Here is a 16594-nt window from a genome sequence, read left to right as displayed (position 1 = left end):
TACTGGGGTTAGTGTTCCCTTAACTCTGGCTTACTGCTTTCCCTCGAATAAGTCTCAAAATGCGCCTGAAACTTCTGCTGTTCTGTGCTCTGGTGTGCCTCATCGTCGTCCTGACCGAGGGCAGGCAAAGGAAGGTAAACAGCCGCAGATCCCTGGGTCTCAGGCAGCAGAGGGCTCAACGTAATGTGCGTCACGGAAGCAGACTGGCTGCCAGATCAAGACCCAGCCGTGGAAACAGACTTAGTGTCGTCAATAAGAGAAGTAGGAGGAGTCAGCGAAACAGGAAAACCAATGCTAATGCAAAGGCCAAGGCATCAAAGGCCAGGGCGTCAACCACTCAGTCAGTCAGTAACGACTCTGGCTATACCAGCCTGCCGCTCGACTTTCAACAGAACTTTGTACGCACCACAAACAATCTCCGATTCGAGAAGTCTTTCCTGGCCACCCGATATGGCCAGAGCTTTACCACGACCACGGGCAAGACTGCATTGAGGAACACGGCCAATATGGAGTACACCTGCAAGATGAACATTGGCACACCAAAGCAGTCGTTCACGGTCCTTCCCGACACTGGCAGCTCCAACATCTGGGTGCCGGGCCCCAAATGCACCGACAAGGCATGCAAGACCCACACGCGATATCATCCGGGTAGGTCCAGCACCTATATAAAGGACGGCAAAGCCTTCGCCATCACCTACGGCTCGGGCAATGTCAAGGGAACGCTTGCCAGGGACACCGTGCGGGTGGCGGGTCTGGCTGTGACCAACCAGACGTTTGCAATGACCAAAAAGGAGCCGTGCACCACGTTTACGGCATCGAACTTTGATGGTATCCTCGGCCTGGGCTTTCGCAGCATTTCCGTGGACAATGTGAAGACTTTGGTGCAGAATATGTGCTCGCAGAACGTCATCTCGAACTGCGTCTTCAGCATCTGCATGAAGGGCGGCGGGAGCTCGAAGCGGGGTGGCGTCCTCGTCTTTGGCAGCACGGACACCAGTGCTTACACTGGCTCCGAAGCCTACACGTACACGCCCGTCACCAAAAAGGGCTACTGGCAGTTCGACCTACAGGGCTTCTATATGGGCGACACTAAGGTGAGCGGCAGCACCCAGGCCATTGTTGACTCGGGCACTTCGCTGATCGCGGCTCCCAAGAGTATCTTTAACAAGATCAACAAGATCCTCGGCTGCACCGTTACCTCCAGCGGCGAGTGCTGGATGTCGTGTGCGAAGAAGGTGCCGGATCTTACCTTCGTTATAGGTGGCAAGAAGTTCGTGCTTGCGGGGAACAAGCTCAAGCTCAAGGTGAGGACCACCAAGGGCCACACAATCTGCATTTCGGCGGTGTCTGACATGGGCACGAACTTCTGGATTCTGGGCGATGCCTTCATCAGGCATTTCTGTACAGTGTTCGATGTGACTAGGAATCGCATCGGATTTGCTGCCTCATCGTAAACTTAATTTCCTTCCTTCTCTTGAGACTGATCTCAAATAAAAGACGTACGAGTATTTATTCATGAAAATGAAAACACACTACTTATGCATTCTGTATTTCTTGACAGCCACCAAATTGGACATACTTAAAGTGCAGTAACTCTACTAAATCGCCTGCTTAACTAATGAGTTTTACTGCTCTTCTTAATTACGCCTAACAGATGCGCTTACATGAGCGAGCGCCTAGGAGGGCTCTCGCGAAAATGGAAGATTAGCTGGCTCAGTGCTCGGTGTAAGCTCATCGAAGATGGCTCGAGTTCTGTTTTTGCTGTTCATCAGCTTTGCTGTAACCTTTGCCAGCGATCGTAGGCTACGTATTTCGCTCCATGCCATGGAAAACGCCATCGGGACGGGGCTGGCGGACCGATTCCTCTCAATCAACGCTACCACCAACGTGACTGATAGGATCCGTCTGCCGCTGCGGAACCGCAATAATGTGGAGTACTTCGGAATCGTGAGCATGGGTACGCCAAAGCAGATGTTCAAAGTGATGCTAGACACGGGATCCTCGAACACGTGGCTGCCCTCGAGCAACTGTCCGCGCAACAATTGGGCCTGCCGGAAACACAGGCGCTACAACTCCTCCAGATCCAGCAGCCATGTAAAGGACGGGCGCAACTTCACCCTTTTCTATGGTGTTGGCAAAGTGATAGGCTACCTCTCCAAGGACACACTGCACTTTGGCGGGGCTGAGCTTAAAAACCTGACCTTTGGCGAGGCTATGTTGCAGTATCAGGAGGTGTTCGACTCGGTGATCTTTGACGGTATTGTGGGTCTGGGCCTGGGTCAGAGAGCCTGGGTCAACTCGACGCCTTTCCTGGATCTGCTTTGTGCTCAGAACCTGGTGGAGGAGTGTGTGTTCTCCGTGTACCTACGTCGTGTGACGGGATCTTTGCGAGGCGGCGAAATCATGATCGGCGGCACCGATAAATCGCGCTATAGTGGATCCATTCACTACGTGCCGCTCACAGAGTACGGCTACTGGAAGTTTGAGATATCTAAAGTATCCGTGGGCTCGGAAAAAATCGATTTGGCAGTGGGTGCAATCCTGGACACGGGTACTTCCAATATCCTGATTCCCGAGAACACCTACGACATCCTGCATGAGGCTCTGGGAGCCACGACTGATTATGGAATAACCTTCGTCACCTGCGAACTTGAGCAACTGCCCAATATCAAACTGTTGATCGCAGGCAAAACATTTCCCATTACTCCCATGGATTATGTAAAAGAAGTAGTACTTGAAAACAATCAAAAGGTTTGCGCAACTCGGTTTGCCCCAATTAATCTGGACTTCTGGATACTGGGCGATGTCTTTCTGGGCCGCTACTATACGGTCTACGATGCTACAGAGAAGCGGGTTGGTCTAGCCAGGGCGGTCCCAGATGTTGCGACAAAGGGGTAGAGTTCAGTGTCCCAGCAACAGTAAATGAGCGAAATTTGGTAATGTTATACTTAAATGTATCCAAGTATTCGAGCGTTGATCACTGTCCTTTTCCTATTCGAAATATGTTCAAACGTATACATGATTTTTTTTAGGTATACGACCCTATCCAATAAGATATACAACCTATAATATATAGTGTAGTTACTACACTTTTATGAGCCAAACGTTTGTTCCTTTAGAGTAAGCAATAACCAAAAAAAATCCACAAATTCGAATTAAATCGGAATATCAAATACTGCCGTATGAATCGGTCTATGTAAATAGAAAATTACCCAATTAAAATTAGAAAATATATACTATGTGGAGTGAGTTATATTCTTTCTCACTCATCCACTGAAATTTTGTTTATCAATTTGAATGACTCGGTACCACTGTGTGGTGGAACCTAATTTGCTGGTGATTATTCGCTGCTTTGTTTATACGAGTACGAGTATGTACAATTAAATGAGCTGTTTATCTACCAAAACATTGAAATTCGTTCAATTTCAACATTAACCGATTCATTCGTCCGATTCGAGTACCAGACGGACATGGGCCATAAAATTGCCGCATTTATAGGCAGTATAAAACAATCGCTGAAAGAATCTGAGTCAATTAGTGGAGACCAAGTCTACGGTGCGTGCGGTTGATCAATAATGTTGTGCCTCCTTTGGCTGGTGTCCGTTTGGGCCCTTTGCTGGGCCGGGACCCTTTCGGAGGGTCAGTTGATACGCATTCCCATGCAGCTCCAGGCCTCGTTCATGGCCACCCGGCGACAGCACCGGGCAGGAAAACAGTTGCTCTACGCCAAGTACAATCTGGCCAACAGTGAGGCATCGCAGAGCAGTGGCGGTGCCAGTGAGCCGCTGGACAATCGATTGAACCTTGAGTATGCCGGTCCCATCAGCATTGGCACCCCCCGACAGCCCTTCAATATGCTGTTTGACACGGGATCCGCTAATCTGTGGGTGCCCAGTGCGGAGTGCTCGGCTAGGAATGTGGCCTGCCAACACCATCATCGCTACAATGCCTCTGCTTCGAGCAGCCACGTGCCCGACGGTCGGCGATTCGCCATCGCCTATGGCACCGGCAGTCTATCTGGCAGGCTGGCCCAGGACACGGTCTCTGTTGGGCGTCTGGTGGTGCAGAATCAAACGTTCGGCATGGCCATCCATGAGCCTGGCTCCACCTTTGTGGATACCAACTTTGCGGGCATTGTGGGTTTGGCTTTCCGTTCCATTGCGGAGCAGCAGGCCACTCCGCTCTTCCAGAACATGTGCGACCAGGGCTTGGTGGATCAGTGCGTGTTCTCCTTTTACCTCAAGCGAAATGGCAGCGCCCAGCAGGGTGGCGAGCTGCTTTTCGGCGGCATCGATGCCAGCAGATTCACGGCGCCACTTATCTACGTACCCCTCACCCATGTCGGCTACTGGCAGTTTCAAATGCAGAGCGTGGAAGTCGTTGGCAAGACCATCAGCCAGGGGCGTCAGGCTATAGTGGATACTGGCACCTCGCTGCTGGCGGCCCCGCCGCGAGAGTATTTGATCATCAATAGCCTCCTCGGGGGTCTGCCCACGGCCAGTGGCGAGTACTTGCTCCGGTGCTCGGACATCGGTCGCCTGCCGGAGGTTTTTTTCGTCATTGGGGGCCAGCGCTTCGGGCTGCAGCCGAGGGACTACGTTATGCAGGTGGCCAACGATGACGGCTCCTCGGTGTGTCTGTCAGCCTTCACCTTGATGGACGCGGACTTCTGGATTCTTGGCGATGTCTTCATCGGGCGCTATTACACGGCCTTCGATGTGGCCCAGAGGCGGATCGGCTTTGCCCCAGCCGCCTGAATAACACGTTTTGACTTTTATGAGTAAAAATTTGTAGTTTTGTATTTCATTTCCTACAAAATCTTGGCCACAAAATGAACCAGAGAGAGAGATAGAGAGTGTTAAAGAGAGTTAGTCAAGGGGTGACATATGGAGAACAGCTAGAAACCAGTTTGCGGCTAAAACAGCTGACTAAGTCACGTTCAAGTTCGGCGAGCCCATTGAATATATTAGCCACCTTATTCATTCTTTTCGCTCTGGGGTATATTTTGTACACTCCGACCTGATTCAATTTGTTATTTAACAAAGACACGTTTTATTTTGCTACGAATTCCCCTAGCTCGAGAGCGTTCTGTCAGATATATTATTTTTGGTTGTTTCCAATCGCAGAGCACCTCTGTCGGCGAGCCCTCTCTATTGCTCTACCATACGGTTTTTTAGCACCTAAAAAAATATGTATATAGTGAACAAAAACACGGCAAAAAATTCCCCCACAGACGTAATTAATATTTCCATGGCCCTGGTCAGGCCCCCCTATATAAGCTCATCCCAGCACACACCTGGCGGTAGTTTGTCCGCTATCGTAGCTAATACATATACTAAAAATGAAGTCATTTCTCTCGGTCTGTGTGCTTCTGGCTCTGGCTCTGAGCCAGGTCAAAGCCAAATGTTCCGGAGACTGTCCGGACACGGAGGAGGTTGTCTGGGCTCTGAGCCCTGGTGGTGGTGGTTGCAGTGTCTTCCGGAATAAGTGCTACTTTGACAAGGCGAACTGCACTCGCAAGCCACGTAAGCAAATTAGTGGGTCTCTTCGATATGTTCTACAAATATAGACTTTTTATAGCTCTGACCATCACTACCAAGGAGGAGTGCCAAAAAAAGTGCGCCGACATCTGCCCCGCGATATATCAACCCACTTTTGGCATTTACAAGGGGCAGACCCGAAACTTTGGCAATGAGTGCGAAAAGATTGTTTACACATGTCGCACTGGCGAAAGTAAGTGTACCTTACACACCGTTTAAAAATGATTGTACAATATTTGTAATTTATTCACTTACAGCGTTTTTGTAGAATAATAGAAAACCCCTGGAAGATTATACTCTATTAAACATAAAGACGTTTAAAAGAAACTTGATTCGTGTTTTGCATATTAAAATGAAAGAGCCGTTGAAGACTGTTCATCTATGGGTTTCAAATTTTAATTTTATTAAGAGATTTATCACAAGGGTATCTCGTAGCCGACCATTCTTTTCACTGCGTCGCCAAAACCCGATCCGCAGAGAATAGTTGAGCAGAAAAAGTCCCGGCATCTGGCACGCTTCTTACGTATCCGCAAGTATTGGTTCTGAGAAACATTTCCATGGGCGTAGACAGAGCTGCGGGTATACATATAAGCTCATCATTATGTTGGGGAGGAGTTAGTTCTTCCGCAAACTCTGCTGCCAGTAGTTCGAAAGTGGTGTTTCTTCAAGATGAAATCATTCTTTTTGGTGTCTCTGTTCCTGGTCCTGGCTCTGGCTCAAGTCAGCGCAAATTGTTCCGGAAACTGTCCGGACACGGAGGAGGTTGTCTGGGCTTTGAGCCCTGGTGGTGGTGGGTGTAGTGTCTTCCGTAATAAGTGCTACTTCACAAAGGCAAATTGTGTTCGCAGGCCAGGTTCGCAAATCAGTTGATGTCCAAGAATCATACTGTAAATAATGTAATTCCCATAGCTCTGACCATCACCACTAAGGAGAAGTGTCAGAGACTCTGCCCCGAAATCTGTCCATTGTTGTATCGCCCCACAACGGGCAATTACAGGGGTCAGATTCGAGAGTTTAGCAATGACTGCGTGAAAAATGTTCACAGCTGTCGCACTGGCGAGAGTAAGTGTGCTTCAGAATCACTTTAAGAAAATCCTAATCTAATACATATTTTAATTTCGTTACAGCTTTTTTGTAAAGCACTTTAAAAAGCTTCAACATTTGAATTAATTGTAAGTTTAAATAAAGCGATTTATCTGAAATCTGTATTTATTTTCGGGAAAAAAATCGCGGAAAATCTTTGCATTGGGGTGACTCAACTTTTCAGCCGATTTAAGGTCAGGAGGTATATCTAACTTTATTGAAATATTTTGGGGAAAATGGCAAATACAAACAGTTCTTCCACAGTTGAACAAACGATGCTCTTAAAAGCAACTTATTCTTATTTATTCTTCTGCGCTGTGTATTTTTCTATATATCGAATAAACATGTGATAAATGGAGAGGTTCGTTTATTTATACAGATTTATACAAACCGCTGATGTGGAGCTCTTGGCAATTGATACTTGCCATATTTTGCTCAATTTGTGAATTCTAATTTTCGCAGATAACAATTAGTTAAATATTTATAAGAGAGACAATAAAGGCTTTGTTTGAAGTATTTTGTTAACATTTCCATGGAAATAATATATGTATATATTTCATTCAGAATGTAAGCACGTTGTCTGTCTATCGTAGATCTTCACAATAATTACAAAAAAAAATAATTATATTCCCGAGGTCAGCACTAATAAGCAGTTTGCTTCATCGGGTTGCTATTCTTAACCCGAAATTTAAAAGTAACTCATATGTTTAATTGAAATTTAAAATTTTGAATAGAAAAATTCCTTTAACTATAATGAAAAAAAGAAAGGAAAATTGATTAGGATTATAATTCAGAAAAAAGTTCTTAAAATAAATTTTACTTGGTTATGAGCTATGTACAAATATATGTAAATGTTTATATAAATGTGGATCATTTTAATGATATTATGCTTATTATGATAATTATTATTTAGGTACATATCTGGGGCGTTTTGGCCCGATTTCGTTTATATTTTTATTAATTTCATTCATTCATTCAATCTTCATAGATTGGGTCGAAAAAGCCCTAGTAGACAAATAGACGGTTAAGCTATCAAATCATGGGATATAATCATATAAATATTGACAGCAGTTGAGTGCGCTGATCAGTCGCTGGACATGCAAACATCGAATTAGATGCACAGAACGATGGAGCTTTTGAAGATTTTGTCGCTGGGCATCCTGCTCACCGTTTTGGGATGCATTAGTGCAGAAGAGTACAGCCTTTTCGACTGCAGCGTGAAGTACAAGTGCTCGGGGGAAAAGGCACTGGTCTGGGCCACAGCTGATGAGCGCTGCTTCGTCTTTCACAATAAATGTCTGATGAGGGTGGAGCAGTGTGCTCGTAGTTTCAGCGGAAGATCGGAGCTGATCGAAACGGATAGGGAAACCTGCAAGCCAACCTGCACCAAGGACTGCTTGGATTTGTATGAGCCGGTGTGCGCGCAGATCTTCCAGGAGGAGTACATCACGTTCAGCAACGAGTGTGAGATGCGCAACAACCTTTGCGAGAATGAGAGACGTGAGTAGCCCAATGACTAGTTTATTATTTTTCCCTTTAAACAACAAAACTTATTCCCAATAGCTTACTCCTACTTTGCCATTGGGGAATGCGTTGAGAGTCCAGTGGGATAGCTAATGACGAACAAAAATATGTGTGTTGTAAGCAAATAAAGCATTCTCTGATACTGAATACCTGTTTGAGCACGTTTTACTGAGTTCAGTTAACCCCAGTCCGACCTGCTGGATAGGGTGGAGGACAAAGCTCTTGGAGCTCGAAGAACAACTGGATCAATGGGGCAACTCCGGCTGAGTCATGGTTATTTTGCTTGTGATTTATGTGTTTCGTTCATTTGCGTACTTTTTGGAGTTTTTGCTTGGTTGAGATGTCTTTGCAGTGCTTATCTTTTAATTAATTCTGGAAATGTTTTGATAATTGTCACTAAGTTTTGTCTTTGCCGTCATCCGACTATGAACTGCGGCTATAAAAGTGCCAACCTTTCCTAAAGCAGCATCATTTGACTTTCAAGAAACGGTTGGGGATCTCCAAGAATCAAATCTTTAAAAGCGAATTGAAACAACATGGCCAGTTTAATTGTCCTTCTGAGTGCCCTGTTCGTACTTGCTCACGGATCGCATCTATCCAATGTCCATCATGGATCCTTTCCCGAACCTCATGAACCTTTCTCCGTGGGACATGGATCTCTTTCAGTGGGACGTGAATATCTCCCGGTGGAACATGGATCTACCTCTATTGGACACGGATCTGCCCAGCACTATGGCGTTGCAGCTCCATACGGACACCATCCGTCTGTGACAGGTTCAGGCTTTCCTCATCATCACGGTCATGTGGTAGGATCTGTCACTCCAGACTCATATCATCAGGTGGCAGCTCCGGGCTCCTCCATTTATCATCATCATCATCATGGGGCACTGGCGCCAATTGTGGCTGGAACTGGACATGCTCATGTGCATCAGAATCGCAATTGCCATGCCACCATTCACTGCCCCAACTCTATCAGTCGGACGTATGCCTCCGATGGATATTACTGCTATAGGCTTAACAACCCCTGCGACCTGGCCATAGCGAACTGCAAGCGTCGCAATGAACTGAAACCTAGTAAGAAGTAACTTTTTCTTTGTTCTCGAAATTTTGTGGCTAATGTGTTTCTTCCCTTGCAGTCCTTAGGCATATCAGTCATAGTGAGTGTCATCATCTGCCCAGAGGTCAGAGACCCTACTAAGCCTGCACTTGACCCGATGAATAATCAGACCACTGGCCAAACAAGTTTCTCGTAGGCGCTACTTGATGTTTTCTTTTACATTCGATCGACACAATACAAATAAACGCATTTTTTAAAGAATTTTTAGTTGTTTTTGAAGACCAAAATTCTAAGAGCTATCTTACTTTTTGTATTTCCTTTTCATACAATGGGCTTAACGGCTGGAAGGTAGAAAAGAATTTGATATGGAATTAGTTCTGAGTGTACGCTCGGTCATTACCTTTATAATTACCTTTAGAATTATATTGATCGTGGCTCTCTTTGGCTCTTCTTTTGTGCTTTCTGTGGGTGTGTGTGTGTGGGGAAGTGCAATGGTGAGCGTGTAATGGTGGTAGTGTGAGATTGAGATTCATGGAAGGTGAGTGTGGGGTATGCCGAGTTTTTCCATCCAGCACTTGAGAATCTTTAACATCTGCTCGTCGCCCTGCACGATGTCATCCAGATAGGGTGAAAAATGGTCTAGCATGCAGAACATGCAGTGCTTGATGCCCACAAGTAGCTTATGGTGTGTGCCACACAGTCTGCCGTTCCTGACTATCTTCATATTCTGGGCCGCATTTAGCTGCTTCTCCACCAGAACCAGGGCGCTCAGGAAGCCCATCAGATCGGACTGTATCAACCCGTATTTGTCCTCCCTCAGCGACCGAATGCAGATGCGGACGAGCCCGCGCAGCACATCGTCCAGGTGCTCTGCGCAGCGCAGTGCGTGATTAATCTTCGCAATGGGGTCCGTGTCGAACAAATAGTGTATCCAGGCGGGAAGCAGGCATTCCCAGATGAGACGGGACCAGGTGGACATCCTCTGGGACTGGCATTCCCAGATGCAACGGAACCAGATACGCACCTTCTGTGGTACGTTGCAGCATCGACACATCTCGTTTTTCTGCAAATGGAATCCGTCTATGGGAACTGAGGGTCGCCCACATTTCGAACACCCTTTTATGGGCTGGCACAAGGATGCACCCGTCCTCCGGACTTGTGGCGTTTGTTTCCGCTGGATAAGATGATCATGAGATGGTAAACACTTTGGGGTAGTCTTTACGGGCAGCGTAGCGGAGAGTTTTCTCATCCCTTCCTTCCGGGGTTTATCCTTTGCATTCCTCTGGAACAGCTGATCGGGGGACATGGTGTCTTCTATTGCGCTCTTCATATTGGCCACGAACTCGTCCACCATTCCCATTATGACCTCGCGCAGTTCCTGCCAGGATATTGGGTTAATTTTAGCCAGCGAAAAGAGCGTCGGGCAGAGGAAGTCGCATTTGCTGGCTGCTGCTACGTGGAATTCGTGGGCCGCCAGTAGGTGTAGTCCGTAGAGGCACTTCGTATCCAGGGCCATGTGGAATGACAGCTGCAGCTCAATCATTTCCTCCGGCATAGGCCACAGATTCTGCCGCCAGATCCACAACACTACAGGATCCCAGAGTCTCTCGTTGTCTCCCAGGTGCACTCGGGGAATTAGAGCCAGTGGCAACTCTTTCTGCATGATCATCTCGTAGATATTCTTGATCATGTGCAGCTTGGTCAGGACAAGGATGGTCAAGACCAAAGCCCAGAACATTTTCCCAGCGCTCCAGGACGATGTGATTAGGCCAGAGGCGAGCGCTGTCCCGACGACAAGTCCGACTTTTCGGGAGTTACACGTGTTCTGGATTATCGATTGCCATATGTCCAGGCCGCCATCCTTACCAGGCAAAGGGAACCGGCGGAGACATCTCCCACGTTCGGCAAGGAAGTAGGCGATGCCACAGCAGCAGCCGTGGATCAAGAGAAAGTCAAGACGATCGTCAAAGATATCCGTAATGAAGCGGGCGTACATCCAGTTTGTGAAGATACTCACGTAGAGCACTATGCCTAGCAGCAGAAGTTTCAGCGGGATCTCCATAAGCAGTCGCTGAATTCGTCTCTGATAGTAGATCGGTGGCTTGTTGTGATTGTGGCAGAGCAGCAGTCCATAGGCTACCACCCCTGGCTGCGCAATAACGAGGAGTACAGTAGATACGAATGTGTCCTCCAGGACACCCAGCAGGTAACTCTGGCAAAACGAGTAAAGCAGGAAGAACAAGTCGAGATATATGCACAGCAGCGTGGCAACATAGAAGCGGAATAGCAGCAGATTCCAGATCTCTTTGGGAATCGCCTCGTATTGGTGCATCCACTGAGGACGACAATGCAATTCAATTTCCTTCATATTTTTATTCATTTGATAAATTACTATTTTATGGGATTAAACTTTAGCTCTGAATGTAAAGCATATTCTTGGCCCCCTTGGATGACTAGAAATTGACAGGTATTTGATAAACTGATTTTCTATTTATTTGCCCCGTTCTTCGAGTAATGTCTACATTCACAAAGTTCTGTAATGCCAAATGGAAGGGACATCAATCTGCTTAATGGATGCAGTCGCAGCTCCGGCACACCGACCCTGATTGCTGTTGGGCCTGAGGTCAGGTGCCATTAACAGGGACACAACATCTTTCTTTATGGGATTTGCACTGTAATCGATTAATGTAAAATGTAATATTAACCGAAAAGTCCACAACTGAAGTCTGAACTGAAGAAAAGACCACAACTGAAGTCAGTTCTTTGCCAGTTTCGACACAAACAACAATCCCATAATGACGCCAACCCAAAACAACCATAACTTTTAGTTATGTTCAGAAACCAATTTCAAATGTACTCATATAGCTATCTATTCAAAATGATTTTTAGTTGCAATAAGTTTATTAAACGAAAATTGTGTACACGGCTAAGAATTGTTTTGCAGATTTGTAGACAAATTAAAAAATAACATCAAAAAGTTTGTCCAGCAGTTCGGTTCAATGGGTTCAAGGCTGTCTTAGTAGGGTTTCTGATGGCGATTCTTTTGGATACTACCAGATGCAACCTGAGGCTGACGAATGGGTGAAACTGGTGCCGCAGTCAGCCGAGGGCGACCGGCAATGGCTGGCCCAGCAGCAGCCCGTTGGTAGGATCCAGAAGCTTGTTGGCGAGGAGCAGCGACTGGAAGGGCAGGATTACGGGATCCAGACACACGACGAGTGGTGGCGGCAGCTGGAGCTGGAAGAACTGATCCATGGGCGGTCACTGGACGTTGAGGCTGGGGGCCAGCTGATCCACTGACAGGTCGATAGCGCCCTGGAGAAGCGGCAGAGATACCACCATATCCAGATGAAGCGACGCCTGAGTTACGAGATCCCACGGTTGATACTTGTCCAGCGGAAGGAAGTGGCGATCCCTGGGCCAAGACGACCAGGACACTGAGGACAGCAACAATTCGGAATGCCATATTTATTAAGGATGCTTGAGGGAGATTGATTGAACAATAAGATGTTGGAGAGACAACTGATGCTACTACTGGCAAAAACGATCAGTTTTATACTTGATTCAAGAAACAAAATTCAAAACAGTAAACTAATTATTTTAAAGATAATTTCAAGAATGTGAATAAACTCTAACTGGAATTTCCCCATCGACAAAGCACTTTACACTCAAGTTGCATTCTGAGGTTGTCGAACTCAAGTACATATGTAAGTATACCTGATACCAAGCCGCAGAGTGCAACCGTTACAGAACTAATCCTTTCTACCAACTTTAATAAGCTAACGAGAGGGAACGTTGTGAGTTGCTGCTGCGCCCGCAACTCTACATTTATACCCGATATTTAGTCAGTATGGCTCTCCTCCGGTCATTCTCTGAGATTCTGCGTTTTGGGATTTCTCGGATCTTTAAAATTGTGGATGCCACATATGCTGTTCAAGAATATGTATACATATGTATATATATATCAAGAATATACTTTATAGGGTCGAAAACGCTTCCTTCTGGACATTACACACATTCCACTTTCACCACAAATCTAATATACCCCTACACTCTTTTTGAGTATGGGGTATACAAATCAGATTGTCATGTTAGAGAGTTGAAAAGGCAAAGAACTTGGAAATGTTAACAACTGGATTAATGGGAAATTTTTGGCGTAGCTTTACTTATTTGTAACCACAAACCGCATCAATTATTTTATATTTACTTATATTTTCGAAATCTTTTATATTTTATATTTATATTTATTTTCAGCTTTCAGGAAAAAATAAAAAAAAACCAATTGAAGTTTAAAGTTTAGGCTCTGGAATAAAGTATAAAAGATCTTACCTTTGTCGGAAGTAGCATCAGTTGTCTCTCGAGCATCAATTAAGCCGTTTATAACTCAAGCAATTTTCCAAAATTCACTAGCAATATCAATATGACATTCCTTATTGTTTCTGTGCTCAGTGTCCTGGTTGTCTTGGCCCAGGGATCGCCACTTCCTTCCGCTGGACAAGTATCAACCGTGGGATCTCGTAACTCAGGCGTCGCTTCATCTGGATATGGTGGTATCTCTGCCGCTTCTCCAGGGCGCTATCGACCTGTCAGTGGATCAGCTGGCCCCCAGCCTCAACGTCCAGTGACCGCCCATGGATCAGTTCTTCCAGCTCCAGCTGCCGCCACCACTCGTCGTGTGTCTGGATCCCGTAATCCTGCCCTTCCAGTCGCTGCTCCTCGCCAACAAGCTTCTGGATCCTACCAACGGGCTGCTGCTGGGCCAGCCATTGCCGGTCGCCCTCGGCTGACTGCGGCACCAGTTTCACCCATTCGTCAGCCTCAGGTTGCATCTGGTAATGTCCACAAGAATCGCAACCAGAAACCGTACTAAGACAGCCTGGAACCCATTGAACCGAACTGCCAAGCATATTATATGTTTCTTAAATATTAATTGCAAATAAAATACAACTGTATTTACATGAGATGGTATCGTGAAATAGAATATGACTGTAAACAGACCCAAAAGGTATAGAAAATGGTACGTTAAATTCTCTTCTATCTACATATGAAGTGTAACTGGTCCAGTCCGGCTACAAAGTAGGCAATACCTTTTAATAGAAAACATTGATGGATTAATAGAAATCAATGCACTTAGCTTGGTGATTGTTTCAGTTGTTTATTTGAATGTTTTTTATATTATAAGCAAACATTTTAATTATTCGCAAAGTTAATTGAAGTAGCTTACAAGCCTAGTGGGATTTGTAGAGCTACGAGCCCATCGCAACAAAAGCCATCAAAGCCATCGCTAACTTATTCAAGTAATTAAAAGTGGTTAAAAGTGTCACAAGAAGTCAGCAGCTTATGTGTGTTTAGGGGTAATTGGCAAGACACATTTTGAAAGTTAATTAAAGCAAGTCCAAATAACGAGCCAGTATAAATATCATGTCAGCAAATTTAACTTCGATGCACTACATGTCTTGCCAGATTAACCACTGCACACTTTTTTGGCCAGCTCCTCTAGCAATGTATAATACATGAAGTGCTGGCCAGCACAGGCACAGAAGCCTCTTTTAATACAATTATGGCATATCTATCACTACTAGCTGCCAGTGTTTTAATTGGCATATAGAAGACTTCATTAAGGTTTCATTTTCCATTTGGATATTTTCAAAAAAAAAGAAAACAATTTCTTGGGTTGGAGTGAAATTGAACAATTGCTGAAAAGCATTTCAACATAGGCTCGAAATAATATGAAATGAGTACGACATAGAGTTTTTGGTAACCTTGCCATATACGGCTCAGGGTCAGGTTATTATCCATAACAATGAAAGCAAATTAGGCTTACGATTGTCTAAGAAATTGCAAATCCAATTGCTTTGATGGGTGAGCAATTGCAAAAACAAATCTGCAAAAATGATATGTCATGGTGGCCAGACTTGAATAATATTACGTAAATTGGCCAAACATTGGCAATTTGAAAGTTTACCTTTTCTTATGTATAAATTCCGAACAAGATTCATATACTCCCGTTAGGTAATTACCGAAAGCCTTACCCATTCAGCTTTGATCTAAGCCCAATTGGTTGTCTTGTAATTTATCTAATCATATGTGAAGTGTGTGTTTGTCCATTCGGACTCTGAAGTTTAGCAGACCAGAAAGCACAGAACAATCCCTGGAAACCATTTCAATCTCAAGTGAATTACTTTCAACCAATCAACACCTAACTTCACAAAAGTACAAAAGTTAAAAAATATCCCATTTAACTTGAGAGCTTACTCGGGGTATTTGATATCATGACTCATACGCAGTGTTGTCGCCAGCTGTGCGATCAGAGTGTGAACACTTTTTTGATTATTTATTTGTATTTGTTAGGCTGACATGCAAGCGTTTCGGGTTTCCAGTTTCTTGTTTTAATTTTAATTACAATTTTCGTATACAATTAGCTAACAAATCAATAAAAATAAGACAAAAATCAAACGACAGATATAAAACAAATAAGAAAAAATTGTGCGAGTATATCAGCAATTGCTCAATCGCTTCGATCAAATAACAAATAACTTTGTGCCGAATATTGACATTTCGTAAGCATTTGAAAAGTGAACGCAGCAGCAAAACCAACCGAAACACACACGAACAAAAAAAATAGAAAAAAACCTAAATGCAGTGCGTTGGTAAAAATCTTGAACATGTTAAGAATGCTGGCAAGGTTGTCTGCCAAAGCAGCAGCTGCTGGCTCTGCTGTGGTTGTTGGCGTGGGTCTTAGTCTCGATCCTCAAACTCCGTCTCAATCCGAGAGTCCAACTTAATTAAATTGGGTTTTATGTGCCGGACTGGATCGGATCGGCCATTTGGGGCCTGCTGGTGCGCTTGGCCCAGACGACCATGGCGAGGTGAGGCTAATCAAATGGCCAAATTGTAGGCGCGTTTACCATTCAATCCGTTGGCCGACGAGTAATGAGCTTTTTGTCGGCTACACGACTCCATGGCACTATTATGATGTACATGGACAGGGTCCATCGAACGATAAATATCAATTAAGGCACCATCAAATGGCTCAATGGCAGCAAGAAAAATTGAAAACTAATACCGCAGACATGCTAATGTTTTGCTCTACATATCGGGGCTATGCGTAAACAAAAATGTCACACGCCATTAAAAATTAATAGCATGTTTAAAAAAACAAACCGAAGAAACAGCAAATCAGGCGCTGTAAAAAGAGAAGCAGAGAAAAAGGAGCAAAACTCGATGCAGTCAAACCGGGTCGATAATACAAAATTTCGGTGCCTAATGCTTAGACAACAGCGACGGCCCCAACAAAAATTTTAGTTAAATAAAAGAATAAAAACGTGGCACAAACAACTTTTCCAAAAAATGCGTGGTTTATACATTGTTAATACGGTTGTTGTTGCTG

The 16594-nt window shown here is 44.9% G+C and overlaps 9 protein-coding genes across 9 annotated transcripts; 7 read left to right on the top strand and 2 right to left on the bottom strand.

Moving 5' to 3' along the window:
* Positions 1–8: 8 nt before the first annotated feature.
* LOC4801204 (lysosomal aspartic protease) lies at positions 9–1527 on the top strand. The gene has a single exon (XM_001358295.4). The coding sequence runs from the start codon at positions 60–62 to the stop codon at positions 1452–1454; it is 1395 nt and encodes a 464-aa protein (XP_001358332.2). The 5' UTR covers positions 9–59; the 3' UTR covers positions 1455–1527.
* Positions 1528–1706: 179 nt separating this feature from the next.
* Positions 1707–3292, top strand: LOC4801203 (pepsin-2B). Its single transcript, XM_001358294.3, has one exon. The coding sequence runs from the start codon at positions 1741–1743 to the stop codon at positions 2896–2898; it is 1158 nt and encodes a 385-aa protein (XP_001358331.3). The 5' UTR covers positions 1707–1740; the 3' UTR covers positions 2899–3292.
* A 174-nt stretch (positions 3293–3466) lies between these two features.
* LOC4801202 (lysosomal aspartic protease) lies at positions 3467–4818 on the top strand. Its single transcript, XM_001358293.4, has one exon. The coding sequence runs from the start codon at positions 3576–3578 to the stop codon at positions 4755–4757; it is 1182 nt and encodes a 393-aa protein (XP_001358330.3). The 5' UTR covers positions 3467–3575; the 3' UTR covers positions 4758–4818.
* Positions 4819–5293: 475 nt separating this feature from the next.
* Positions 5294–5815, top strand: LOC6897100 (uncharacterized). The gene is made up of 3 exons (XM_002137248.4): positions 5294–5525; positions 5581–5733; positions 5798–5815. Exons 1-3 carry the CDS (start codon positions 5342–5344, stop codon positions 5806–5808), a joined length of 348 nt encoding a protein of 115 aa, XP_002137284.3. The 5' UTR covers positions 5294–5341; the 3' UTR covers positions 5809–5815.
* A 333-nt stretch (positions 5816–6148) lies between these two features.
* On the top strand, positions 6149–6742 carry LOC13036525 (uncharacterized). The gene is made up of 3 exons (XM_003736387.3): positions 6149–6393; positions 6450–6602; positions 6668–6742. The coding sequence occupies exons 1-3, from the start codon at positions 6210–6212 to the stop codon at positions 6676–6678; spliced, it is 348 nt and encodes a 115-aa protein (XP_003736435.1). The 5' UTR covers positions 6149–6209; the 3' UTR covers positions 6679–6742.
* Positions 6743–7694: 952 nt separating this feature from the next.
* LOC6897099 (uncharacterized) lies at positions 7695–8296 on the top strand. Its single transcript, XM_002137247.3, has 2 exons — positions 7695–8123; positions 8187–8296. Exons 1-2 carry the CDS (start codon positions 7739–7741, stop codon positions 8234–8236), a joined length of 435 nt encoding a protein of 144 aa, XP_002137283.2. The 5' UTR covers positions 7695–7738; the 3' UTR covers positions 8237–8296.
* A 314-nt stretch (positions 8297–8610) lies between these two features.
* Positions 8611–9465, top strand: LOC4801201 (uncharacterized). Its single transcript, XM_001358292.4, has 2 exons — positions 8611–9221; positions 9284–9465. The coding sequence occupies exons 1-2, from the start codon at positions 8684–8686 to the stop codon at positions 9343–9345; spliced, it is 600 nt and encodes a 199-aa protein (XP_001358329.3). The 5' UTR covers positions 8611–8683; the 3' UTR covers positions 9346–9465.
* On the bottom strand, positions 9413–11642 carry LOC6897098 (nucleoporin Ndc1). The gene is made up of 2 exons (XM_002137246.3): positions 9617–11642; positions 9413–9545 (listed from the first exon to the last, which is right to left on the bottom strand). Exon 1 carries the CDS (start codon positions 11582–11584, stop codon positions 9734–9736), a length of 1851 nt encoding a protein of 616 aa, XP_002137282.3. The 5' UTR covers positions 11585–11642; the 3' UTR covers positions 9413–9545; positions 9617–9733.
* A 441-nt stretch (positions 11643–12083) lies between these two features.
* LOC117185620 (translation initiation factor IF-2) lies at positions 12084–12741 on the bottom strand. Its single transcript, XM_033385760.1, has one exon. The coding sequence runs from the start codon at positions 12668–12670 to the stop codon at positions 12221–12223; it is 450 nt and encodes a 149-aa protein (XP_033241651.1). The 5' UTR covers positions 12671–12741; the 3' UTR covers positions 12084–12220.
* Between the last annotated feature and the right edge of the window lie 3853 nt (positions 12742–16594).

The sequence above is a fragment of the Drosophila pseudoobscura genome, chromosome 2 (assembly GCF_009870125.1).
Source record: "Drosophila pseudoobscura strain MV-25-SWS-2005 chromosome 2, UCI_Dpse_MV25, whole genome shotgun sequence".
NCBI lineage: Eukaryota > Metazoa > Arthropoda > Insecta > Diptera > Drosophilidae > Drosophila > Drosophila pseudoobscura.
The sequence above is the reverse complement of the archived record's forward strand: the minus strand, read 5'-3'. Positions and strand labels throughout refer to the sequence as shown.

Bases quoted from the DNA above. Each gene is read 5' to 3' on its own strand.
- LOC4801204 (XM_001358295.4), top strand. From the start codon at position 60: ATGCGCCTGAAACTTCTGCTGTTCTGTGCTCTGGTGTGCCTCATCGTC.
- LOC4801203 (XM_001358294.3), top strand. From the start codon at position 1,741: ATGGCTCGAGTTCTGTTTTTGCTGTTCATCAGCTTTGCTGTAACCTTT.
- LOC4801202 (XM_001358293.4), top strand. From the start codon at position 3,576: ATGTTGTGCCTCCTTTGGCTGGTGTCCGTTTGGGCCCTTTGCTGGGCC.
- LOC6897100 (XM_002137248.4), top strand. From the start codon at position 5,342: ATGAAGTCATTTCTCTCGGTCTGTGTGCTTCTGGCTCTGGCTCTGAGC. The intron at 5,526-5,580 runs GTAAGCAAATTA...GACTTTTTATAG, and splicing joins GAACTGCACTCGCAAGCCAC to CTCTGACCATCACTACCAAG.
- LOC13036525 (XM_003736387.3), top strand. From the start codon at position 6,210: ATGAAATCATTCTTTTTGGTGTCTCTGTTCCTGGTCCTGGCTCTGGCT. The intron at 6,394-6,449 runs GTTCGCAAATCA...TAATTCCCATAG, and splicing joins AAATTGTGTTCGCAGGCCAG to CTCTGACCATCACCACTAAG.
- LOC6897099 (XM_002137247.3), top strand. From the start codon at position 7,739: ATGCACAGAACGATGGAGCTTTTGAAGATTTTGTCGCTGGGCATCCTG. The intron at 8,124-8,186 runs GTGAGTAGCCCA...TATTCCCAATAG, and splicing joins CCTTTGCGAGAATGAGAGAC to CTTACTCCTACTTTGCCATT.
- LOC4801201 (XM_001358292.4), top strand. From the start codon at position 8,684: ATGGCCAGTTTAATTGTCCTTCTGAGTGCCCTGTTCGTACTTGCTCAC. The intron at 9,222-9,283 runs GTAAGAAGTAAC...CTTCCCTTGCAG, and splicing joins TCGCAATGAACTGAAACCTA to TCCTTAGGCATATCAGTCAT.
- LOC6897098 (XM_002137246.3), bottom strand. From the start codon at position 11,584: ATGAATAAAAATATGAAGGAAATTGAATTGCATTGTCGTCCTCAGTGG.
- LOC117185620 (XM_033385760.1), bottom strand. From the start codon at position 12,670: ATGGCATTCCGAATTGTTGCTGTCCTCAGTGTCCTGGTCGTCTTGGCC.